Source organism: Clupea harengus, chromosome 13 (assembly GCF_900700415.2).
Source record: "Clupea harengus chromosome 13, Ch_v2.0.2, whole genome shotgun sequence".
In the NCBI taxonomy this organism is placed as follows: domain Eukaryota; kingdom Metazoa; phylum Chordata; class Actinopteri; order Clupeiformes; family Clupeidae; genus Clupea; species Clupea harengus.
Window position 1 is genome coordinate 24,108,976 of NC_045164.1, and position 26,267 is coordinate 24,135,242.

Genomic DNA, 26,267 nt, shown 5'->3' on the forward strand with positions numbered 1-26,267 from the left:
TGCTTACTGTTTCCTTTCACTTTTCTGAATACTGAAAATTAGATTCTTTTTTTTTTTGACAAGAAACTCTTGTGACAGGAATGGAAGCTGTTTTGTCATGACTGAATATGCTCAGTTCAGAGAACTGTCTTCAGAAAACCTGAAAAACACTTTGAGCTGCATTCTTTTGCATGAAAGGTGCTATATAAATAAAGTTTTATTATTATTATTATTATTATACTGTGTATTTTTAATGTGGAATAATTGATTGATAATTGGTTATCTTACTCTTCTGTAGTCTTTACAGACTGACCTTTTTGTCAATGGAAAACTGCCAAGAGAATAGGAAACCTTGTTCTGCTCCTCTTACACAAGTCTTGTCTTATTACTTCAGTCATGAGTTCAGCTGTGTGTGTGAGTGTCGAGGGTGCAGATGAAAAAAAGTTCAGATGCTGAACAGGAGATGTGTTCCCCTGAAGGTCACACTCTTCTCACAAATCAAGACACAAGAACAAGAACAATACACTCGTTATTATGTGAGGGTATCCGTGTGTGTGTGTGTGTGTGTGTGTGTGTGTTAATTTGTGAGTGGGTGGATGATAGTTGTATTTGTACAATTAACTGGAGCATCAAAGTCAACACTCCTTTCTAAGCAATGGTCAAACTATAACAGAAATATATCCATACATGTTTTAGTAATTTCAATAGCTTACATCACTGTTGCCACTTCTAAAATAATTGCTCTTTCAATTAATGTTTCTTTTTCTGTCATCAAAAACTCTTTTTTCATTAAAAGATACATTTTATTCACAAGAAAATGATCACATTTAAAGATGACATAAGGAGTGGAATACATTTATTTTCACTACAAACGTGGATGCTAATCAGTAAATGTTTTCAAAAAGATAGTTTGGCAAAAGTCCTGCCATAGAATTGGATAATGTTGGTTGTGTATGCGTGTTTGTGTTACATGTTAAGTTTCAGTTTCAATCCAGGTGCTGCTCGTTTGCGGAAGACACCAGTCCACTCCAGTCCTTGTGCATCAGTGAACTCTCCCTCCCCTTCTAGCCTACGTACATGAGTATATGCCATACAATCACTGTGACATGAAAGTGCCAAATTATCTTCTAACAAATGTTTTAAAATGAAGTTAAGATAACATATTCACTATTACTATGACTAGTTGGTTGGTTATGGAGGAAATGCAAATGAGATTCTTCAATAAAATAATTGTACTGGATAATATGAAGTCTATTACCTGTTTTCATTAAAGTTCCCAATGTATTTGGTCCCATCTGGAAAGTGGTATGTGCCATTTCCATGGTACATGTTGTCCATGAAGTCCCCCTCATATTTAGCACCAGATGGGTGCACCAAGGTTCCAGCGCCGTTCATCTAAAAGACACAAACACACAGCAACTAAGAGAGCAGACTCACATTTGGCCTACAACTACTGTCAACCTCCTTGTGGTGCTCTGTTTTTTTGCATTCATCAATAAAAAAAAGAACAGAAACACAACACACGTCACCTTGTCTCCACTCCATTTTCCTGAGTATGTTATTCCAATGGCTGTTTTTTGGGTGCCCACACCTCTCCTCACCACCACACCGTCTGATGTGCGGTAGCACTCTCCTTCTGAGGACCACACACCAACAATATAATAACATTAAACTCATTAATTTTCAGCGTGGACAGCCAAATGATACAGTTATGAGATGTCACCCCCTTACCCAAATATTTTATGAGCTTAAGCGTGGACATGCACTCGCGCACACACACACACACACACTTACCATAAGTATCACCATTTGGAAAAATATAGGTCACCTTGAAAGACTCCTCCACTGTAGAATAAGTAGACCAACTACCATTTAGACAGAAAATACAAACTGCATACGTTATGTGATCTATTATATAGCAAAACTTTATTCGGCATAGAACCACAGCTACCTTTCCTTTCCTCAGTCTGCGACTTTCTCCTGCCTGAAATACGCATTGTATAAACAAATTTGTTACACATAACATAATTTAATTACAGAAACAACAAATTATGTAAGTTAGGCATGCAGGGCTTGCTACTCACCTGACATAATGATTACCACCGTGTATTTGCCATTAGCTACTAATAGGTTGCTATTTACATGTAGGCTTAGGCTATATTGCTGTGTATTTCTGTGCCACCAAGCAAACTAACGTTCTATTCTAATTGACAGAAGCCCATGAATGTTTGACTAAAACCTCTCGCCAGTGGCCGCCTTCTCAGTATATATTTGTGGTTTTACTCACAAAGCCGGTTAGGTGTGACAAATGATAATGAACTGTATTTGTATCACTATTTGCACGTCTGCCACAAAATACTCTTCCGTTTTGAATTGCTATGGCAACAGTACAACTCTGAGCCATGATTTTGTCATCCGCTGTAGAAAACCAGCACCAAAAGTACTGCAACACACTATGACTACTTGTAAGTACGCGTTAACAACGTTATTGTGATCGTGTTAAATGTGTTTGTCTCACAGAGCTATACATGTAGCGATAATAAATGACATGACTACATTTTTATGAGAATGTTGTCGGAACAGTTTCATGTAGTACCATGTGCTACACGGTTTATAATATCGTGTGCAATATTTTCTTTCAGTGTATATTGGGTCTCGTAGTTTCTCTGGTAATTCAAACCGTAGTCATACCCCATATTTAACTACCTTTCCCAAGAGACATTGCGCACAAAATGCTAGGTATCCATGACAGCCTTGTTATTGTTGTAGCGCTAATGTGAGTACATCACCAAAGCACTAGAAGAGTGATGAGGCTTATATCATAAATGTAGCTGGTAGTTGTGTCATATTGGGTGTCTTGCTGAGTTGGTATTAAGTAATTTGTGCACTAATGAAGCTAGATATTTGTCAAGTGTTATTATGTCTGTAAAGTGGTGGTTCATGTAGCACTTAGCTAACGTCAGCTAGGTAGTCAGCCCGAGATTCTGCACGACTGTAACCAGCTATGATATCTAGCTAACGTTAGCTTGCTAATAGCCCATGGTGGATTTCAAGCTCTCAGAGTAAGATTGGCACTTGCAGTTTGTTTTTGAAAACATAGTTGTCAGTGTTGTCAGCAAGCGTGTTAGAACAGAAATCCTGGAAAAATGACAGATCCCCGGCAGAGGAGACAGCTAGCTCGGGGAGAAGCAAGGTTAACGCTAGGGAGTTCGAAGAAAGAAGACCTGCAGGCGGTGATGGGCCTGTAAACACATCAGCTGGGAGAATGATTTCGCGATACACTAGAAGGCCCGTATCGCATAATTTACAGATGTGAGTGACAATTACTCCCACTTCACTTAACTACCCATTAACGATGTGACGTTAATATTCAATGCGATAGAGTTAACATTGGCTGGGTTGACAGTTAGCCACCTTTTTGTCTTATAGTACACTTTAATTGCATGGCTGTCTTTATAATTTAGCTTTGGAGATTTTGTTTTTACTCTTCTTTCTATGCCCTGGTCAATTTGCAGTCGCTATATTTAGGCCTAACTCTTGCCCGCAACATAATCAGAAGCATGCTTCATGCCTCACATGCCTCTCACCCTTAGCTCTTAGATCTTATTGACTGATTGATGGATTGATGTATATATTGCTTGTTTCATACAGCCGAGGCTTGTCCCGGAGCAGTTTGGACCATCACCCCCCACCTGAGGAGGCAGAGGATGATGATTACCTGCCTCAGCCTCTGTTACACGACCTGCAAGAAGCTGTTTCCACATACAACAGGTATGTAGAGAAAGACAGCCATGTTTTAATTTCTGTTGTGTAGGGTGTTTACTCTCCTCTTCAAAACCGAAGCAGATCACAACGCTTGTTCTCCTGTAAGGCACTCTGCTACCCCCCTTACCTAATGTTTGTGTCTTTTTCTCTTTCACTGTTATTCCTGCATGTAGCTCTGAGACTTCTGTGGTGTCGGAGAGATCAGGCTGTCAGACGGTCGCCACGGGTGACACGAACCGCTCTTGGTCTGGAATTCACAGCTACACAGGAACCGGCATCTCAACAGAACGCAGCTCTGTCTTCTCCTGGGGTTATGATGTGAGTTACAGCCGTGAACTCTTAAACTCATTTGCTATGCCTACGTTATTAGCCTGAGCTGTGAGCTTCTAGACTGCTTCCATGTCGATGTTTTGTGTGTCACCATGCAGTTCAGCCTGTAAGAAACTACAGTTTCAGTTTTTAGAAAAACTGTTACTGTTCATATCCATAATATCAGTGAAGAGTATTAGCTGGGATTGCAAGTACACTGCCAGTTCTTTGGTATGTTGTCTCAATGTGGATGTAATTAGCAGGCCAATTTTCTCCTGTTAAAATTAGCCCTCTGAGTAAACACCAAATCGGGTCCAGTTGTGCTGGGTCTATTTTTAGGAGAGGAGCTACAGTTTATGATTCCATGAGAATTGATTGTAAATGTCTAGCATATTTGATCAATTATGTTGCTTCCAAAATCCCACTAGGATATATTATACACAACACTGTGCAAAACGATTGCTTGAGTAAGGCCATTACAGTAGTCAAATGCCAACCTAATTCTTTTGAGGGCTATGCTGATGAATATATTAGCACCTGCAATAACTCAAAAAGAGACTCTTCAATTTTGCAGTAACCCCAACATCAACTCTGATGCGTGACCTCAGCGTCTTTTTAAGTTTGCTGCAGCCACTCCAAAATGGCGCATGTAATGCGACAGAGTTTCGAGCTGAGAAAGTCCATCTGCTTTCCTTGCAGTGGGTTTCCATAAACCGTGTTTGAAGCCAGGGTTTTATGATAAACAAATAAGCACAGCGACATTCACATCACTCCTGCTGAGCAGCTGTAAGCACAGAGTGACAAGTTGTGTTTCCAGAGCCAATCATTTATTTACACAGAACTCTGTCTCAGGGGGGAAAAAAATGCCATCTAAACCCCTCATTCCAATGCGTGCTCACACAGACACACACACACATACTCGTAAAAGCTCAACTGCACATTCGTTTGAACACACACACACACACACACACACACACACACAGTCTCACCAACACACCAGGGACCATCCACTGCTCATCACCATGCAAAGAGCTGCCTGCTGGATGAAACACACAGCTGTACGTGCTTCTAATTATTGATGAGTACCTGGAGAGGACTAGACATGCTCTTTGTGTTTGTATGCCATTGTGTGTGTGTGTGTGTGTGTCTGAGACTTGAGGAATTGTGTTGTGCAGGCTGGACTTTTCTGTTACAGATACAAATTGAGATGCATGGAGGTGTTTGTCATTGTCACCACATCTCTTTCTCTATGGGCCCTAACTTCATCGACGGGCAACAGACAAAGCAACGAGCAACAAGCAAAGTCCACTGCTCATGAGCTAAAGCTAATTTAATAACTTAATTAATAGCTATAGTTCATGCTCAACAGACTTTACTCATTGCCTATCGATGAAATTAGGGCCCTGTGTCTGTCTCTCTCACTGTGTCTGTCTCTCTCTCTCTCTCTCTCTCTCTCTCTCCCTCTCTTTCTCTGTGTCCCAGGAGTTTGATAAGGCAGCCTCGCGACAGGTGCAGCAGATGTTTGAGGAGATCGATGAGCAGCTTTATGAGGGGAGGGGAGGGGCTCAGCACCGGGGCCTGCAGGAGGAATGCCAGCAGTGGGCCTTCAGATTCCCTCACCTCCGGTACACACACACAGACACACACACACACACACACACACACACACACACACACACACACACACAGTGTAAACCTCACTCTTATTCACAGTGATTAGGTGGTATACAAATACAAACACTCAATATTCTCTTTAGGAGCCTCTCACATCTCAGCTTCCACACAAACATGTGCCATGGGGTTTGTTTTCCTTCTGGTAGCCAGTTCAGATGGTCCTGCCAAGAGGTAGATGCTGTTATACAGTATACAATAGGCACATCCACTCGTGTGTCTGTCTAGGTTGAAAAGCATTCTTACAGTGTTAACTGGGTTTTGACAGAACGTAGTTGTTAGGAATGGCAGTTATATGAGGTGCGTCACGATACAGTATTGTCATGAACCTTGTGCCTTGATGCATTTCTATTGATTTCTGTAGATGTGGTGTGTAGTTTTAAGGACCATTATGCCCTAGCCCAATAGTGTCCTAAGGTGTGCTACATGGTTGGGAGGCTGTGTTTTTATTTTTTTTTCACTAATATTTTCAATCATTTTTCCAAGTATTTGAAACAATATGTATGCAAGGGTTTAGTTTTTCCTTACTTTGTGTAAAAAGCAGAAGATGCTCAAGTTTGTGTATCAGAAACAACATGGCTGTATGACCTGCAACCACATCACACCCGCAATGATAGACTTCCTCTTATGTTCGCTTGTGTCCAAGGTTACGTTCTCTTCTTCCATTTTCTCTCAATGTTTTAGACTGTTTCTTACCTCATCATACAGAGAACACTACTGTAGAATAATCTCCGTCTATGTGGTGAGAATGTGTTGTTGAATATCTATTGTGTGTGTGTGTGTGTGTGTGTGTGTGTGTGTGTGTGTGTGTGTGTGTCCATGGACCAGGATCCTGGGTATGCAGCTGGTCTGCCCCACTGATGATGGTTTCCAGTGGTACGCCACATCGGGAGAGGCGGGTGATCTGGGCTCTCCAGCAAGCAGAGACATGAAGGAGAAGCCAAGCGCAGAGTAAGCACACGCCCAGACCGATTCTGTCTGCCCTTCAATAATGCAGGAGTATTTTCTTAAATCATTTTGGTGACCTACATACTTCACTGCCAGTGGAGACCTAAGCTGTTAAGTTCCTGGTAACTTTTTCAACTTCAAGAGATGTTAAAGTATGGACTTAATGCAAAGTTCTGTAATTGTATGTTTTCTCGTCTCTCTTTCTTTATTGCGCTGTCGCTTTTCCTCTCCACGGTCTTATCTCTTACAATTCCTCTTTCTTTTGTGTGTGTGTGTGTGTGTGGGGGGTGTGTGTGGTGTGTGTGTGTGTGTGTGTGTGTGTGTGTGTGTGTGTGTGTGTGTGTGTGTGTGTGTGTGTGTGTGTGTGTGTGTGTGTGTGTGTGTGTGTGTGTGTGTGTGTGTGTGTGTGTGTGTGTGTGTGTGTCGCCTTCATCAGGCTGTGTGTACAGGGGCGAAAGGCTGTCCTGAGTAGATCCTATGTTGAAGTGGAGCCCTCTTCAGAGTGCCCTGCAGGCGCCCAGGGAGACGAGCCACCCAGAGTGATCGAAGCCGAGGGGCTGATGGAGGAATACCTTGCCTTCGACTGCAGAGACCTGTGAGCAAGAGGCTGTGTGTGTCTGTGTGTCTGTGTCTGTGTCTGTGTCTGTGTCTGTGTGTCTGTGTCTGTGTGTGTATATACAGGCTCTTGTAATGACTGATTGCCCACTTGTGTGTAGAGATGAACTGCCTGTGAGATTTAGATGTAGGCCTATTTATTCTGGCCCCTATAATGTCTGTGTATGTGTGTGTGTGTGTGTGTGTGTGTGAGCAGAGATGAGGAGTTGGAGCGTGAGTGCACGGGCACTAGACGCAGGTACTGCTTGCCTCCGGTCTCTCCGTACCGCTGCCGTAGGGAGGCAGCGCTGGACCTGCTGTTCGACGACGTGTGGCGCGAGCTGATTGGCTGGATGGAGGAGCTGGTGCGCAGGCATTGGGAGGGATGTGTGTCAGGTGGGACTGAAGTCATCACATCATCATCATCATCTTCTTCATCCCCCCAGATTTAATCACCCCAATGCATAATGTTTTATATTTAGGATTAATAGAAAGTATTGAGGAGTAACAGATGCATTTGTAGATAGCTTTAGGACTAACAGATGTTTTTTCCACACAGTTCCTATTGTTCTCCTTTGAGTTAGTGGGTGGTTTATTTGGTGCATTCTTCTCTCTCTGCAGATGATGAGAAGACAGCTGGAGCCCTGAGCCCTGCGCAGCCGGACTCCCAGAATCCCTTTCTGCTCTTGACGACCCTGCCCTCGGTGCTCCCGCGTCTGGGCCAGAGCCGTGTCCCCCAGCTGACGGCCAGCCTGCATCCCCAGGTGGGTGCTCGGGGCGGGGGAGGACGGGCTCAGAGCCTGGGCTTGGACTAAAGCAGGTGGAGTCAAACATACGGCCCGCGGGCCAGATCAGGCCCACCAGGGGGTCCAGCTCGGCCCGCCGGATGACTTTGCTAAGTGTGAAAATTACAGAAAGACATAAATTGCATTTCTATTAAAAATGAGATTTCACTGGTCTGGCCCACTTGAGATCAAAGAGGGCAGTATGTGGCCCCTTAACTAAAATGAATCTGGACTAAAGGGAGCGTCTGCATGCACACACTTATGGTCTTGTTCCATACGGTCTTACTGTACCTGAGCCAAGCCATGACCGAAACCCACGCTAGATGGCCCAGCCCGTGTGTCAATCACACAGGAATGCAATGCACCATTGGAAACAATGCTGAATGATGGGAGCAGCAGGCAAGTAAGAGGACATTATAAACACAAGACTACAAACATAGAAAACACACCCTTTTTTTATTCTCATTAGAAACAGCTTTACTGAATCTCGTTACGAAGTTCTAATGCAGCTAATCAGTGCATGTGTAAGAGAATCATTGACTATGGAGCGGATATTTATATTATAGTTCAGGTCAGACACCCTCATGTGCTGGTCCTGCACTGCTTGGCTTGGTGAAGGTCAGTTCATGGAAAATCCCCAATAAGCTCTGGGTTTTGAGATGGCGAATAAGCAGCACTGTTCCGTATCACTACTCCAGCCACCTGTCCTCATACGACCTGGTGCGTTCTGTTTTTTATTAATGAAGCAGGTGCTTGTGTCCAGAGTGACCTACAGCCCAGTGAATAAATGCATTTCATCATTCACTGCTCTGCCTGGGATGTGTAGCAGTGACTTTGGGAAGACTGTTGTCCCATCCTGACAGATGCTGCACTGGCATAGAGTCTTTCTGCTGCTTCCCTTCTTTCCTTGAGGAAAAAACAGCACCAACTTTACCTCTCTTCTCTATCTCTCTGCTCTGATTGCATTTCTTGAAAGGATGATCTGAAGGTGTGAGTTCAGTTTCAGGTGCACACACCGTCACTGTCACTGTCACTGTCACGTGCCTGTATTAAGGTTGCACTCTGGCAGTCTCCAGGGGGTCAGCCAGCACTGTCACACTGCGGCCTGTAAAGCCACCTCTCACTGCTGTCAGCATTTTCTTGTCATCCTTTTATTCCTCCAGGCTCTTGACTCATGAATGGTTTCCCCTTTTCTTTCTGTTGTCCTCTCTTCCTGTCTGTCTTTTTGTTGTTGTCCTCCCGTGGTCCACTCCACACCCCTCTGTCACGCCATCTGCCTTCTTGTATCTGTCCACCTCTCCTTTCTCCCTCTCATTCTCTTCTATCTATCTTTCACTCTCCCCCTCTCTCATTCTCTTCTATCTATCTTTCACTCTCCCCCTCTCACTCTGTTCTATCTATCTTTCACTCTCCCCCTCTCACTCTCTTCTATCTATCTTTCACTCCCCCTCTCTCATTCTCTTCTATCTATCTTTCACTCTCCCCCTCTCATTTTGCCTCTTCTGCACACACTCCTTGTCTTGTTTCCAAAGAGCCCAAAGTCAAGGGGTTCAAAGCACAAGTCAAGACGGAAATCCAGAAAGCTGAGAGAGCCATCCACTGTATGTAGTCCTTTCCTTCAGTGCCATGTGGGGGGCGGGGGTGAGGAGAGAGGGGGGGATTTATATATATTTTTTTATTTACCTGAGCATGTCATTTGCTCCACGTGCAACGTGCTTGTGCTTGTTGAACTGAACTACTCACACACAGTGCTCTCTCCTCGTTTAATACATTTTATAACATCATTTGATGACTTTCTTTCCTTCCTGTTATTTTCTGTCTCTTACTACAAAAGGAAATATGGGAATGCAAGTTTGTATTTCTTTGTTTTTTTCAGTTTTCAGTAGTTTCGGTTCTTAGCAGTTTCAGCTGATTGCTGTCAGCCTTCATCGTCAGTGCATGCAGAGCACAAGCAATTCAAAACAGGCAGCATTGATCTAGAAATATTTATAACTGGTTCTTTGTGTGAGACAGTGTTGTCAGACACCCCTAACTGCATCAAACTAATTAGATCATGTTAGAAAACTATGTTGTGATATTCAGTATATTATGTCTGATTCTCCCCCCCCCACACACAGTCCAGTCGGGTCCCAGTTGGAGCTGCAGCTACCCATAGCAACCTGAACGACCTCATCATGATCCATGGTATTCCTCTCCAGCAGAGGAATGTGGGATTTCTGGACAGAGTTGCACAGTATGGACCGTTTCTATACAACCCCATATGCTGATAGACTTGGGATAGTCCATATGCTGATAGAGTTGGGATAGTCCATATGTCAGTTAAGCTTGCATGACAGTTTTTCACTCAATATGGAGTGTAGCGGTACGAGAGTGAGTGATATAGAATACATATATAATAAATGAAAATTACCTCTTAATACTAGTTAATTACTTAGTTAATTACTTAGGTATTTGTCATTAAATACCCTAAGTGATTGTCATTAGAACAATGTTAGAAGACTGTTAGAGTGATGGCTGTCTCCTGTGGTTCCAGAGAGTGTGAGGAGCGAGTGTATCACAGGCCCGGCTCCAGCGCCATGCCCTCGGGCAAACCCCGCGCCCGCCGCCCGCTGGAGCAGAGCTCCTCCTCCCTGACCCGCCCGCCGCAGTCGGCCCGCCGTCGGAACCCTCCCCCGCGGACCCTCATGCCACTGGCGCCCAGCCTGACCCAGTCCAGCGCAGCGGGCTCCATGGACGAGGTCATCCGCGGGACACGGCTGTGAGCACCAGGCCCCCTTCTCTTCTCTTCTCCCTCATCCTGTTCCTCTCTTCATTTTCTCTCCATTCTTTCTCTCTCTATTTCAGACAGCCTGCTGTGCTCCATAGCTCCTGTGCTTCTTCTCTCCGATCCCATCCCCTCTCTCCTCCTCTCTGTCTTCCCCTTTCTCCTCCTCTATCTCCCCCTCTCTCTCCCTCCCTCTCTCTGCCCCTCTCTCCTCCTCTCTCTCTCTTCCTCTCTCTCTCTCCTCTCTCTCTTCCTCTCTCTCTCTTCCTCTCTCCCCCTCTCTCCTCTCTTCTCCCTCTCTCTCCTCTCTCTCTCTCCCCCTCCACCCCCTCTCTCCTCTCTTCTCCCTCTCTCTCCTCTCTCTCTCTCCCCCTCCACCCCCTTCTCTCCTCTCTCTCCCCTCTATCTATCTCCCCCTCTCTCCTCCCCCTCTCTTTCCCCCTCTCTCCCTGTCCTCCTCCTCTCTCTCCCTGTCCCCCTCTCTCCCTGTCCTCCCATCCCAGACAGCCTCCCCTGTCTCATTTGCTCATCTCCTCATTACCCCCCTTCTCCCTGGCTGTCTTTTCTTTTTTTTTCTTTTTTTATCCTCTTCTCCCATCTTCCTCTTCTAGCCTAGCTAGCCTCTTATTTCTTACTGCTCTCCGCCTGTTCCTCCCTCTCCATTCATCACCCTCTTCTTGTCCTCCCTCCCTATAAAGTGTTCTGTTAATCATGTCCTCACATCCTCCCTCTCTCACTCTTCTTATTCAGCACCATCTGGGAGTTTTTATCTCTCTCTCTCTCTCTCTTTTTCTGCTATCTCTTTCTCTACCCATCTTTTCTGCACCCTCTCCCCTCTCCTCCTTATCTTTCTTTTATATCTTCTCTTCCTCTCCTTCTCCACCCCATCCTGTCTTTTTGTCTGTCACCACTGACTCGAGCGAGGCTGCTTTAATTACATGCTGCCTATGAACCGCAGCTCAGTGGCATCTGCGTGTGTGTGTGTGTGTGTGTGTGTGTGTGTGTGTGTGTGTCTCTCTGTGTGTCTGTGTGTCTGTGTGTCTGTGTGTGTGTGTGTGTGTGTGTGTGTGTGTGTGTGTGCGTGTGTGTTATTGCATGTTATTGCGAGAGAAACAGATGATGGCATCTAGCTTGAAGTGCAAACCACAAGCTGTGTGTGTAGAATAACACTCAGGAGGTTGAGATCTGTGTGTGGAAAAGGGAACCAGGTGTTCACGGCGTCATTCATGCGTATTTTGTGTGTTTTGTGTTTGTTCTCAGGACCACAGCCAGCGACAGGCTCACCTCTCCCCCAATGCCACTGAGCAGAAACACCCTCCTTCCCCCTATAGCCACCGGAGAGGTCGAGCACTGCCACCCAGGAATACACACGCGACACGCACAGGTACACGAGGCAACAAAACACATCCACATACATATACACTCAAACATGCACAGACACTTCACCTCAGTAACAGCTCCACTGACACTGGATACTGCTACCTCTGAAAAAGATCCAATATTTGAGTTTTCTTGGTATGTTTGTGTGTGTGTGTGTGTGTGTGTGTGTGTGTGTGTGTGTGTGTGTGTGTGTGTGTGTGTGTGTGTGTGTGTGTGTGTGTGTGTGTGTGTGTGTGTGTGTGTGTGTGTGTGTGTGTGTGTAGAAACAGAGGGGCTGCTCTAGTCGGGCCCACAGTGCTGTCATTGATGAAGCGGGCAACATGCCCCCCCGAGACAGACTGCACTACCTGGACTTCTTCTCGAGGCCCAACACCACACACACTTTCAGGGTAAGGCTTTATAATATGCATACACATTCTTCCACACTCACAGATACAGACACACTCACAGGGACGATTACTGTGCTCGGCCAATTGAACAGAGATATCATGAGCACTCTATAGAGGTCCACATATGTGTTGCGAATCGAAGATGTCCTTGTGACCAGGTTTGGGTAGGCTACTTTTGAAATCTAGTAGGTTACAGATCACTAGTCACCCTGTTAAAAATGTAATGAATAACGTATCTTCATCAAAGTCATGTCTCTTAGTACATTTGATAACTTTTTGCTTGGCAGATGAGAGGCGTTGCCAATTCAAATAAGATAACCAATCAGAAACAACGCTCAAAATTTGAGTTCATACTGGAGCCTGTCTAGATGCAAAGCAGCAGAATGAATGTTATATTCTACATATAAGCTTTAAAGCTTTTTACCAAAAACAATATATTCAGAGGTAACCCATTTGTGATCACCATTTTGATTAGTAACTATAACAGTTTTTTCTCTGTAACTGTAATGGCTCACAATTACATTTATGTTGTCATTTAATTACGTAACTCTGTCCTGTGTAACTAGTTACTCCCCAACCCTGCTTGTAACAGCTTGACTCTTCAGTACAGAGTTTCTGGACAGTTGGCATTTGCTATCTAGGTCAGTACAATATTCATAAGTGTGTTGCGCCAGATTGTTGTTCCTGATGTGAACTTCCTTGGCCCTGTTTCAGTCAGACACTCCGTACCGCCGCTCCTTCACGGTTCTGGATAACAGCGGGCAGCAGGGACGACCCGGCAGGGCATCGGTTGGCACAGGTATCTACTGCGATTGTCCACCAATACTAACATATCTACATGAACCGATGAAAACAAATATAGCTGATAAATATTTATGGAAGAAATGCAACGTTTGTGTGAAATAAATCCCATATTGTTGGCTTGAGAAGCAGTTGTTTTGTTTGACATGTTGTCTTTGTTCATCTGTGCCATAGACTCCCTTGGCATTGGTGTGACGGGCATCAGCCTGGGCATAAGCAGCTCCTCCTTCCTGGACTCCTTCACCCATCATCCCCTCAGCCACTCCCCCATTGAGGATGAGGAAGAGCCCGTCTCTCACCCCCCACCCCCAGGTTAGTGAGGGCCACTGATGAAGAGGCTTTCTCTCGTAACCTTCATTCATTAACCATGAAGTCCCATTATAAATCCTAATTATCTTTGTTTGGGAGGAAACACGAGGAGGCAAAGCCGCCTTCAGGGTTTTCATCTGGATAATAATTTTAGAGCCAATGATTTATTTACAAATGTATAAATTATTTATACTGTACAATGGTGTTGGTTTGTAATCAATTGAATGTATGATTCAAAAGATTTTAGAAGATGTATGCCTTGGTCTTGGTAACATTTCATTTTGTGAAAATGAAGTGCAGCATTTAGATTTTTACAGCATTTAGACACTGAAACACTGAAATGTCTTTTTTCTCTGTATGATATTCTGCTGTATCCCCCCTCTCCCATTCTGTCTCAGCACTGCTGGTCCCAGGGTCTGGCCCCGCACGTTCTCATGGCCGAGGTGGGGTAGCAGCTCGCAGCAGCAGACCTGGACTTTAACACACACACACACCTGATCTGCCTCACAGTGGGCGAGACACTTTATACAGCTGCAGGATTTTTTTTATAACCCGACATTTGGGGGATTTTATTTATTCAATGTGGTTATTGTTGATGTTTTTTAGAGTCCTATTTTTGTATGTCAAACTTTTCAGCTGAACATGGCTGCCAAAGACAGTAAACTGTCTAACAACAACTGCACCTCTCTGGATGAGTGAATGGGTGTATGAGAAATCCTCCCTGTATACGGCACTTTGTTTTCTTCAGGTTTTTTTTTTCTTTCCATGTTGGTATGTATGTATGGACTCGCGCCTTTGTCTGCCCATGGCTGCTCTGTGCAGGCGTTTCAACAGGGGTACGAAAACGTTGTCTGTTAGCACCCTTACGTTATAGGTGCGCCATAGAGCGTTTAGCATTTTTGTTCTTCTTGAAAGGGTCACCCAGTTCTTTTCAGTGTACAACAATAAGCACAAAACATCATTGGAATTGCACATGTTGAAAGACCTTACCAGTAAAAAAAAAAAAATAGCTTGAGTGCTAAGTACAGTGGGAAAAGTGGTCTCTTTTTTTTTTCTTCCTTTATCTTCAGAAAAGCCTTTTGTGATTTGAGCCTTAGTTCACAGAAGCCATACAGGACATGGGAGGGAACGGTGTGTGTGTACATTAGAACTCCCTTAGACTGCATCACAAAGAACAGGGAGAAAATGCAGTCATTGTTGCAGGTAAACCAGCCTGGCTTACTAGAACTTTCTCTGGAGTCTTGCTGTGTTGTAAGTGTGGCTTACGTTGGATTTGCCACTCATGTTTCAGTTGTAGCAGGTGTCGTGGCTAATTGAATGCTTCTTCCTAACTAATTAAAGTCAGGTTTACTTGAGTATTAATGCTCCAGGCTAGTAGTGCTCTTTAAAAGGGGCCCGTGTCGGGACCACGGAGCTGCAAACATGTAGCCCAACATCACAGTACTGTAAACTAGCACGAGGGCCATGTTGGAACCGTACTCGTCAGACAAAACCAGGTTAAGGCGTGAACCAGCCATTCTGATTCTATGGTCAAAGCCATGGAGCCGAACATGCCCCCAATCCCTGTTAGATAACCATGCAAAGACAATAAAAAAAAACAATCCTTATGATGTAGCACTGTTAGGTGTCAGGCTCCCAAGGATGTTTACCCTTGTGTATTTTGTATAAAAAAAAATAAAAAATAAAGAGATGGATAACAAAGACCAGTTTGAATAAATAAGAATTTATTTTAATGGGTTGTCTGTGTAAAAATGCTACAATACGAAATGTACATTAACATGCTGACATTATGGACCCCTTCACACAAGCACATAACTCATCTTGTACAATGTATGCATGTAATTAATATGAGTATAGAGTGTTAACATTAACATATGTTTTATGTCAATGAAACCCTGGGTAAGTCATTTCTCCATGAATGCCAGTTATCACCATCAAGGTAAAACCATGTCATATATACTCTCGGACCAGAGACTGTCTTCACTTCTTTCCTTTCTTTCCACCCTTGGCTTTTCCCGGTTTTGAGTATTTCGTTTCCAGGTCTGCGAGAAACGAGTTGAACCCTTGCTCCCTTGATTTCTGCCTTTGCTGCAATTACATGCAGAGGGGAGAGCATGAACTTGGGAAAGAATATTCTTAGAATTTTTGTTATTAATTATTTAATTAAGTAATAGAATTAAAGGCTCCAGAAAATCACCTTTAGCATCATGACTAGACTGTCTTCAGCATCCAGTCCCATATCTCTCTGCAAGTCTTCTGCTTCTCGTTCCTCCTTTTCAGCCTGACCATAAACATTATTTATTTAGGAGAGATTCAATGCCTTCTTATCTGACACAACAAAAAAAAAGATGCATCTTTTTGTTTGTTTGTTTTTTAACATGAAGATGCTTTCATCTAAAGTAACTCCACCCAAGGCAGTGTGGGAATGACCTGCTCATTGACATTAAGAAGACAACTAGCTTTCAGTTGTACATGTGTGTCGCTGTTACATAACAGAGCCTACCCTCTTTTTGCGTGCTTTCCTCTTCTGTTCGCTCTCCTGCGAGAACGCGGAGTAGGCAGGGACCTCTCCCTTGTCTATGGCCGCCTGAATGACACTGACTATTCGGGGCTCATCCTCTTGAGTGCAGCACAGTGCCGCGGCTGTGATGGCATCCATATCGCCTTCATGCTGCCGGTACTTCTTCATCAAGTCCTGCCTCTCTTCCTCGCTGCCTTTATAGTTCTTCTCAAAGTCACTTATGTCCTGAACTGTAATCTGGTAGAGAAATGCTTTTTAAATATTGGGTTATAGGCTATTAATTAAAATGACATTATTAAATTGGCGAAAATCGTAGCAGTAAAATCCAAGGAAGTGGGCCGGCCATCGGATAGTTTTGAGCTACCTTGGGAAACAATAACCTCCAGTAATCTTCCCAATTGCGGTTCTGACCCAGCGAGTCATTTTCCTCATCAACAATGCCCTGCTCGTCGTAAACCGCTCTCTGCTCATTGTCGTTCAGAATCGCATACAACTGTCCCAAAACCTACGAATACGTTAAGAATGAGTTCAGGACAGGTGGAAAATATTTATGGTTTAATAAGCTGTATCATTATTATAACTGTAAATACCCACTTGAAATTTCTCGGTGGCTTGCGCGTCATCGGAAGCTCGATCTGGGTGTACCTGAAGGGATACTTTGTAATAACTGCGACGAATCTCTGAATCATTTGCTTGTTTTGAGATTCCGAGAACTCCATAAAGATCTGTAGTCCCGAACAATTCTCGACAACGTTCCAGAAGCCCCATGTCTGGTTTCCTAAATTAAGTAAACGTTAGGCAATTCGGCGAATCTGCAGCAAAAATGTGATGGCCTACAAAACCTAGTACATATTTCTCCACTGATTTTTATGTTTTAAAAGTAATTTACCCAAGATATATGTAATTACAAACTAGAGATAAACGGTAACATTCGCTTACCAAGGTGGTGTTGGTAACTATTGTTGTTCACTGAATTTGGCGCCCTGTTTGCACATGTGTGAGACGTCACAGACATGCGCGCTACTGCGCGAGGTCTGAGGGTGTTTAGCTCCATTTTATGTATCCACATTTGTATATTTAACTTGTTTGCGCCATATAACCACGACAAATTCCTTGTATGTGGAAACATGCCTGGGAATAAACCCATTTCTGATTTTATATATATATATATATATAAATATATGTATAGCTCTGTATACTCACAGTGATGTATAGTGACCAGTAAATTGTTTCTACATTTTAGCATTTTACAATTTCTTCAAATTGTAAGTTTAGACCTTGCTTAGCATTTCGTAAAAGTTAACAATTCTAGCAACTTGTGATGTAGACTGGGATGTCCAAGTGTGAAGTAGAGAACAGCCATGTGTGGGTGTGTATCCCCATAATAATTATTATTAGCAGCTGCATTTCGGGGTCAGAAATGCTCAGCTCAGGGTCAGCTGTGGTCAGCCATTTCCACCGTGGGCATAAACGACAGTGGGGCCTGCATGTCAAAATAACCGCCGGGCAACGTGCTATTTTCAACCGTGGGGCCCACACAGCAAAACAACTGCGGTGTCCGAACACCATTTCTGCCATGGGGCCCCAAAATGTATGCGGGTGCCACGTGCTATTTCCACTGCATGAAAAAAAAAACAACCATAGGCCCCATGCGGCAAAACGACCGTGGATCCACGTGTCATTTCCACCGTGGGGCCCACACACCAAAACTACCATGCATGGGGCCCACACGCCAGAACGATTACAGGGCCCTTGGCTATTTTCACAGTGGGGCTTACACGCCACGACTGCAGGTTTGGTATGGCTAAACGGCCACTAGGACCATGCGCCAAGATGATGCAAGGCCTGCATGTGCCATTTCCACCATAGGGTCCATGCACCACTTCCAGTGACCAAGTCTTGCCATACTCAGATCGGCAAGGATAGAGACACTGTCTGAGAATGAAAAAAAGTCCCCCGACACCAGTTGACCCACACCCACAACTGACTTGACAACAGACTTGAGACAGAAGGCCCAGACACTATTTACTCCCATTTTAACTCAATTTAAATTTGAAACAGTATGGCTGACAAACGTGTTAGAAATGCATCCTTTTTGTTGGCAGATCTTTTGATCAAGGGTTGATTGTGAAAAAACTGCTTCCATGGTCGGTTGATCACAATACACAGACAATGAGTGCAAGTTTATTGGCGTGTCAAAGCGTAGCACAAAATTACATCAAAGACAATGAAGCAAACTGCTAAAGTATTTCATCTGCTGCATGCGAAAGCAGAACAGTAAGAGACACGACTAACATAGCACAAAGTTAACTGCCCCTTCTCTCCTCATAGAAAGTCTGTAGATATACGGATCTGAGATCCTCAGCTGAAAAACAAAAGTAGTTACACAGTTTCCCCCCATGAGTTTTAAGAAGAAAAAAAAACCCTTCTGCTGGTCCTTGTAGTCCTTGGGCAGTTTTGCTTGCATAGCCTAATTGGCCCAGTCTGGGGAGCGATCGGACATACTGTTGCACTGACACGGAGTTGGGTAATTAATTAACACAGAACACTGGCACATCATCTGCATCAGCATCATTATTAACAACAACGACCAAAGCAAGTGGAGCACGGCGGGTTTCAGTAACACAGATGCATTCTGCTGGTGTGAGGTTTGATTTCGTCGCAGTTTGAATTCACTGCAGAGGGTCGGATTTGACCAATATTGTGGCATAGAACAATCCCCCCAGTCTCTTTTTTTAAAGGAATGGCTTAATCATGGTAACGTCTCTGTCAATCGTTTCTCTGCAATGAGTCTCTAGCTACTGACAGGGAGAGGCGAGAGTGCCGCGGTGGGGTGCTTAGCACTCTCGCCTTGTTCGCACTGTCTTGCTGTGGTACTTTATTGGGATTCCCCAGCGTCTCATGAGGTAAACATCAAGCAAGTAGGCGGCTCCTGGCTCCAGGCCTCCGATCACGGCCGTGGTGACAGCCCGTCGGGGGTTAAGCTCCTGGAAGTATTTGCAGAGGACCCTCTCGGAGTCGGGCCTGGTCTCTGGTCCCAGGCAGCGGTCGGCGTTCCCGTCGTTGTCCGACAGGCGCCGCTGGTAGACGCAGTACAGGCTCCTCTCCTCCGTGCCCATCCAGGCCAGGGTGATAGAGTTGCAGCTGCGCAGCTTGTTGAAGGACTTCATCTGGAGGGTCGCTGGGAGGACCGGAGCGGCCTGGCGATGGTACGCCGAAGACGCCTGGATCTTGACCGCGACCCTTGGCCGGCCGGTCACGGCAGAGGCCTCGGAGCTCTCCAGCCTGATGAGGTACGAGGGGCCTCCCTGGAGCCAGATCTGGGCGAGCTGTTCCCCCACCTCCTGGGTCGAGAGCACCTTCCCTCGGCTGGTCACCACCACCTTCATCTTCTGGGTGCCGTTGCAGCTCTGCAGCGTCAGCAGGCCGTTCTGCTGCCAGCCGCGGGGGCGGAAGCTGAACACCGTCGCCCCCTGCTGTCTGCCGCCGCCACTGCCACTGCTGCTGCTGCTGCCTCGTCCATCCTGCAACGACACCAAACGTGGCTCGCCCTCCTTCAGTGCGATCACGGCTGGCTGAGCCTCCTCGTGTGTACGGGCGAAGGTGCCGGTGTAAGCCGCGCTCGTGCCGTTGAGTTTGTCGATCACGAAGACGTCGAAGTAGTACTGTGTGTCCGGCAGCAGCTCAGAGACGGTGCACACACTCTCGACACCCCGACATGTGCAGCCGAGCTCAGCGAAGTCATCAGAAGCAGCTGAGGTGGAGGGTTGGATCTCCCCGTAGGTATCCCACTGCTGCCACCACCAGTCTTTGAGTATTGGCCACACCGTCTCCTTCCGTTGCTTATCTTTCTTCTCTCTCTTCCAGTCCCTCTCCCTCTCCTTTTTAATGCCCTCGCGGGCGGCACAGAGGCTCCTGTAGTTGTGGTTGCGGTTGACGAGGACGCAGTAATCGTGGAGGTGCTTCACGGAATGGCTCGGCTGGGTCACGGAGCTGCTGGGGTTCCAGCTCAGGCTGACGCTGGTCAGTCCCACCCCAAGCGTGTGAACTCTCGGGTCGGCTGGAAGTTTGGGGAAGGCTCCTGATGACCCGTGTCCCTCGTGCAGGTAGACGGATGCGCTGGTATCCTGCTCTTGCGACTTCAACCTCAGGATGTAGATGGACGCAGGGGCGTAGGCAGGACCCGTATAGGTGTCTGCCGAGTTGCCAGTGTAGGTATGGATTTTTGCCTCTGTTCCTGGCCCCCTCCACCATACTTCAGGCATGCTCTTTTTTGAGCTCCCTGTGAAAAAAGGGAACTGTCATGAGATTCAAGAACCAACCTAATGAGCCATACAGATAATCAAAAGCGTAGCCCAATATATATTTGGATTCTTCATGTAATGCCTCTTTTGTTTTTTAAACCATCATTACGTTTGTCGCTTCAATCTGTGCCAGATATCATCAAAGTGAATTATTGAATGCTGTGGATGGGGGGGACCCTTGAGTTCACTGTCTAAATGATTTATGTGTCACTTTATGATTTCATAATGCTGATATTCCCTGTCGAGAATGAAGGCACTCATGTTGAATACCTAGGAGGAAGACTTTTAACAGACAGTTTGAACATGTATTGATTTAGTTACAGGGACAGCACTGGTTTTAATTCACTGAAATGATTTTCTCTCTCTCTTACGATGCAAACCCATGACACCGTTACGAGCGACGCGATATTCTAAATCCCATGCATTTCAACGGGAGCCAATCCATTGTGACGTAGACCACCGTTTTGGGGCGACGCGACCGATACAAGTTGGAAAAAGTTGAATCCTATGCAAATGAGGAGCGATTTTTCCCGGCAGCGGCCAATCAGATTGCTAACTAGCTCACTAGTCCAGTCTGTTATGCTATTTCCACACGCTATAACAGGTCCACTCAAAGCGATGGAAGCGTATCGCGTCGCTGTCATGGGTTTGCACCGTTATTCTCTCACTGTTGTGCTCTCTTTTCCAAAGTCAAACTCCTTATCAGAGTTTGATAATCGCCTCTGTGTACTGAAACCGATGTTTAAATATTTTGGAAGTAGCTGTTCAAGCATGTTAAATGTCACACACAGCTGTTTCCAGGACTACTAAATGTCATGACATAAACATTTTTGTGTGTGTATGTGTGTGTGTGTGTGTGTGTGTGTGTGTGTGTGTGCACTAATGCACACACAAAAATGTTTATGTCATGACATTTAGTAGTTATTTAGACACACACACACTTTAAAGAGTCAGATTCTAATCCTATTTTTAAGTCATTTAAAGTGGCATTTTAAATAATCTTAATCTTAAACTTTAGTGTTTTTTCCCCCACTTGGTCGATGTCTCTTCGTTGCCTTCTACATCTGTGTGTATCCCACTACTGAATATGCAGTGCTGAAAGGCAGAATCTGTGGTTTCCATGGAGCATTCTGGAACCAGGAGGACAAAAAGACACTTTTGCATAAACAATCTGGTGGTGAGTAACTCTATACCGAACTCTCGACCTCCTGAGAGAACCCGCAGAAAATCTGTGTGGCATCTGCTCAGTGGCTGAAATGTGGAATATGGAGTGAAATATTAAGATAAGGGAACTGCAATACATTGACTTTAATTGAACTTATATCACACAGATTGATCTAGCCTGAAATGTATTACTTGTAATGAATTCAGAGGATTATCCTGTTTTATCCTTTATCCTAGAGAGAGGGCGAAAAGAGAGAGAGAGAGAGAGAGAGAGAGAGAGAGAGAATGGGGGTAGGGAGAGAACGCTGTATCTCAAACCCATCTTAAACAAATAAGGCCAGGAAGGACCTTTTTTTACTCGCTTGTTTATCTAATTAAAAAAGCATTTATGAGTGTTTATACGCAGTGTTTTTCCTAGCGAAATGCTAGCTGGTGGTTTTGTGTGTCTCTGTTGTTCTTGTCTGCCTCCTCACTCACAGTGCAGGTTTTTGGGAGGCTTGTCCTTCAGGGTCCGGGCAGCCAGAGTCCACTCAATAGGGGCTCCGCAGGGACTTACAGTCAGGGACATGGAGGGGGTTTTCTTCTTCAGAGTGAAGTAGAACCTGCAGGGGGGGAAAAATGAACAAGCGGGGCTATGAAACAGTATTTGGCCATCAGTAATCACTTGCAGATGTTGTTTGATTTATGTAGAAAATGGAACAAATGTCTTTGTAATGAAATGAGTTTTCAAACAACGTCCCCTCGGTCGTCGTCTTTTTTTTTAACGTATTTTCCTCTGCTATCCTCTGAGGGTTGATAAGGCCCCTGGGCTGGAGAGAGAACAGAGAAGGAGGTCGCCTGAGTGTTCCCAGATAAGGCCCCTGTGATCGATCGGGAAACGTTGAGATGGCTATCGCTGATGTACCAGGGTAAGGGATCGTGCTGGGCTTGGCTTGGCTGGCGCAGCTATTCTGTGAGCTGGAGGAGGACGTGTCGTTTGGACGTGGCGTTTGGGGTTTTTTTGAGCCAGGAAGCGGTGGCACTGAAGCGTGACTTTGCATCACCCTCCCCAAAATATGGCCCCGTATCACAGGGGTGTGTGTGTGTGTGTGTGTGTGTGTGTGTGTGTGTGTGTGTGTGTGTGTGTGTGTGTGTGTGTGTGTGTGCTCACTGGGGGCGACCTTCCTGTTTGCCCACAAAAAACATCCAGGCTCTACCGTGCTGTGAGCTCGGCCACTGGTGCTTATGCAGTAGTGCTCTGGCCAAGTTGCTGATAGCCTCAGCCTCGTCTCATTTGGGATGGGAGTTTGGCGGGAGGTAACCTTTTACGTCTGGTGCCTTTGACCTTGGCACCAGCCAAGTGAGAGATACACAGGAAGGAATAAGGATATTGTTCGACCGTTGCTATTTGTTGTGTGTTTGCTGGCAAGTCTGTAATTACCAGCAACTATGGGTTGGGACAGATAATAATTATGGAATGATCATTGTTTGTTCGTGATCTGAAATGAAGGCATTTTGTCAGCCTTGTATTCAGTTTTCATACGCATAGACGATAGGCAGGTATCCTTTGAATCAGAACAACTAAATCAGATAAAGTATTCCAGAGACAGATACCTAATTACCATGTGAGCAAGCAACAAATGTATGAAATAGCAAAACAATTTAAACAATTGAGCTACACTCACAGCCAATACCATGTCCATCATTGCTATTCCGCTTACATCATTCCATTTGCACTATCAGGAAGTTCTCTTGTAATCAAATTTCCACTCAACCAAACGAGCCAAATGGGTCTCTCATCACAGACACTCATTTTCCAACACCACCCTACGTGCTCATTTCAATCAGTGCCGTTCAGATGGAGCCTGTCTTTCTCCACGCACATCCTTATGATTGTGACACAGACAGCTGCGCAAACATCATCCAGTGTGAAGGACATCAGGACTAAACAGCACCTTAATTGATTCATTAATTTGCATTAGCATCAGAGTCTGGTTGCGTTTCCACCCCACCCCACCCTATCATGCGCGAGTGCGGCAGTGGACAGACTGCAGCTCGCAGGGAGACACTGTAGCTAATTTACGGCCTCGGGTGCTAGCACTGAATCTCTGGCAGTGTCCATGTCGGGGCCCTGGCCAAAGATCCGTTCCTTCACACGCTTCAGAACACACGGCGTAGCGCTACAGTATGTTCTGCCAGAGAGGCCAAAGGGCTTAGTCTCTATGTGATGTAGTGCTACATGCCACTCGACCACAGGAGATTACTGGCAATGAGATTGTATCATTTTAGTGCCTTTTTCCCTCCAGCTGTGTGTGCTGTGAGGGGAGAGAACCATGAGAAGATGGCAGTCGCTGTCCTCGTCTATCTCGCAGTATACCGTGTGTATGGGTTGTGGCACGACGCGCACGACCTCTCACCTCCTCGTCTTCCCCTTGGGCAGATGGATGGGAGTGACCTTGTCCTCCAGGAGCCAGGTGGTGGGCCTGAGGGGCACCTCGTTCTCAGGGGCCATCGCACCCAGGGGCAAGGGGCCCAGAGGGCCGCACAGAAGGGCCACGGCCAGCCATGACAGACTCATGTTTAGATGTCTGAGTACCCGTCGCCTGTGTTTGAAAGAGAGAGAGAGAGAGAGAGAGAGAGAGAGAGAGATAGAGAGAGAGAGAGAGAGAGAACACTTACAAACATGACATCAATTTGAAGTTCTTAATTCTTTTTAGAACTTCTGATTTGTTTTTGGTCGCTATTTCATAGCTGCAGATTTGTCAGATGTAGTTACACATCACCACTTAAATATAAATGTGAGCGACTCTTCCGAGATGCTGATGCACCTGTTTTATGTCACTTCACCAGCTAAACGCTGTGAGTTCATCATACGACTTGACAGCGGAGGACAAAAATATGTCAGTCAGTAAATGAAACCAGCGCCGCATCTGCACGGAATGAACACACAAATTAGAAGAGATGGAGCTAGGGAGAAAAGAAGTGAGAGATGGAGAGAGAGAGGAGAGACTGAGGCCTCATAGCTGATGATTCATTGATAGGAGGAAACATTTGCTTTTATTCAGTCAGAATTATTCATATGAAGAGAGGAAATTTGCCACGCTATATTACTCTGGGTTCTTTAACCACTCCATCCTGCCACTCGACTCCGAGAAAATCACTCACACGGCAACTTTCAAAGCATGAAGTGGGCGCGAAATAATGATTGAAGAGTATGTTCCTCATAACTCTATTTATAGTCAGCGAGTCCAAATTGGCTTGTTGGTTTGGCTTTAAATAGACATTCTCTTATGTTTTTTTTTTTTTTTTTTTTTTTTTTTTTTTTTTGTGAATCTGGCAATGCTATGTGTACAAGGAAAACAAGCAATTTAGCTGAACCAAGAATAATAAAAAGAAAGAGACGCAACAAAAACAACACCTGGCTATGCCTGAGAACCCGGCTGCCTGACAAACGCAAAGTGCAGAACAAACTTTAAAACGCTCCTTAGATGTTATTTTGGTGTCTCTCTCTCTTTCTCTCCCCCTCTCTCTCTCTCTCCCTCTTTCTCTCTCCCTCTCTCTCTCTCTCTCTTTCTCTCTCTCTCCTACTTCTATTCTGACTGTTGATTGTGGTAAATGTCCCCAGAGAGGGTAGGAACATGATCAAAGTGACAGAGTCCTCAAAAAACAACAGAGAGAGAGGGAGGAAGAAATATCCCCATAACAACCAAGTGTTTGTCACCGCGGAGATGATGCCCCGTAGATCAGATGACAACGGCGTGGGTTTATCAGAGTGTCTGGCTCACGCTTGCGCTCGGAAAACTCTCAACAGCTGCTTCATTACAAGCCATAGAGGATCTCATTAGTCTTCCTCAGCACTGAGACACCCCATAAAGCTTTCAGAGAGAAGGGAGAAGAGAGAGAGGGGGGGAGAGAGAGAGAGAGAGAGAGAGAGAGAGAGGGAGAAAGAGAGAGAGAGGGAGAGAAATGGGTATGCACAGAGAGAGACTCATGCATGGGTTAAACAGGTCAGATTAAAAGAGAGAGAGAGAGAGAGAGAGAGAGAGAGAGACTCATACATGGGTTAAACAGGTCAGATTGAAAGAGAGAGAGAGAGAGAGAGAGAGAGAGAGAGAGTGAGAGAGAGAGAGAGAGAGAGAGAGAGAGAGACTCATGCATGGGTTAAACAGGTAAGATTGAGAGAGAGAGAGAGAAGAGAGAGAGAGAAGAGAGAGACAGAGAGGGAGACCAAGAGATGAACATCGGGTTGTAGGAGGTGAGAGAAACAGAAGGTAGGGAGATGGAGCTCATGGGGGAGGAGGGAGGGAGGGAGGGAGGGAGGAGGGAGGGAGGAAAAGGCTCCGGAGTGTAGGAGGTGAGAGAGAAACGGAGGATAAGAGCAGGAGAGAGGGATGTTGTGGGAGGAGGTGTGGAGTGAGAGAGAAAAGGAGAGAGAGAGAGCGTGAGTGAGAAGGTCAAGGTGTGACTGGGGACTGATGTAAAGCGAGAGCTAGAGAAGACAAGATGACAGAGACGGAGAGAGAGAGAAAGAGTGAGCGTGTTAACTGAGTTGATGAGCATTCAGAGTGGTCTCAATGGTGTGTTAATGGCATCAGGAGCAGCGTG

At 45.3% G+C, this 26,267-nt stretch overlaps 4 protein-coding genes across 4 annotated transcripts; 1 reads left to right on the plus strand and 3 right to left on the minus strand.

Moving 5' to 3' along the window:
* Positions 1-838: 838 nt before the first annotated feature.
* morn2 (MORN repeat containing 2) lies at positions 839-2,441 on the minus strand. The gene is made up of 6 exons (XM_012819856.3): positions 2,064-2,441; positions 1,931-1,963; positions 1,774-1,824; positions 1,509-1,615; positions 1,238-1,374; positions 839-1,048 (listed from the first exon to the last, which is right to left on the minus strand). Exons 1-6 carry the CDS (start codon positions 2,068-2,070, stop codon positions 946-948), a joined length of 438 nt encoding a protein of 145 aa, XP_012675310.1. The 5' UTR covers positions 2,071-2,441; the 3' UTR covers positions 839-945.
* Positions 2,442-2,722: 281 nt separating this feature from the next.
* Positions 2,723-15,397, plus strand: fam149b1 (family with sequence similarity 149 member B1). Its single transcript, XM_031579159.1, has 15 exons — positions 2,723-3,291; positions 3,631-3,750; positions 3,918-4,062; positions 5,536-5,678; positions 6,553-6,675; positions 7,109-7,267; positions 7,484-7,662; positions 7,888-8,030; positions 10,169-10,284; positions 10,585-10,809; positions 12,076-12,199; positions 12,459-12,584; positions 13,299-13,383; positions 13,560-13,697; positions 14,093-15,397. The coding sequence occupies exons 1-15, from the start codon at positions 3,245-3,247 to the stop codon at positions 14,173-14,175; spliced, it is 1,956 nt and encodes a 651-aa protein (XP_031435019.1). The 5' UTR covers positions 2,723-3,244; the 3' UTR covers positions 14,176-15,397.
* A 58-nt stretch (positions 15,398-15,455) lies between these two features.
* LOC105893461 (dnaJ homolog subfamily C member 9-like) lies at positions 15,456-17,242 on the minus strand. The gene is made up of 6 exons (XM_012819883.3): positions 17,155-17,242; positions 16,810-16,993; positions 16,580-16,720; positions 16,198-16,452; positions 15,892-15,975; positions 15,456-15,782 (listed from the first exon to the last, which is right to left on the minus strand). Exons 2-6 carry the CDS (start codon positions 16,981-16,983, stop codon positions 15,675-15,677), a joined length of 762 nt encoding a protein of 253 aa, XP_012675337.2. The 5' UTR covers positions 16,984-16,993; positions 17,155-17,242; the 3' UTR covers positions 15,456-15,674.
* Positions 17,243-18,346: 1,104 nt separating this feature from the next.
* On the minus strand, positions 18,347-24,261 carry ndnfl (neuron-derived neurotrophic factor, like). Its single transcript, XM_012819857.3, has 3 exons — positions 24,080-24,261; positions 22,161-22,285; positions 18,347-20,497 (listed from the first exon to the last, which is right to left on the minus strand). Exons 1-3 carry the CDS (start codon positions 24,238-24,240, stop codon positions 19,053-19,055), a joined length of 1,731 nt encoding a protein of 576 aa, XP_012675311.2. The 5' UTR covers positions 24,241-24,261; the 3' UTR covers positions 18,347-19,052.
* Positions 24,262-26,267: the final 2,006 nt, after the last annotated feature.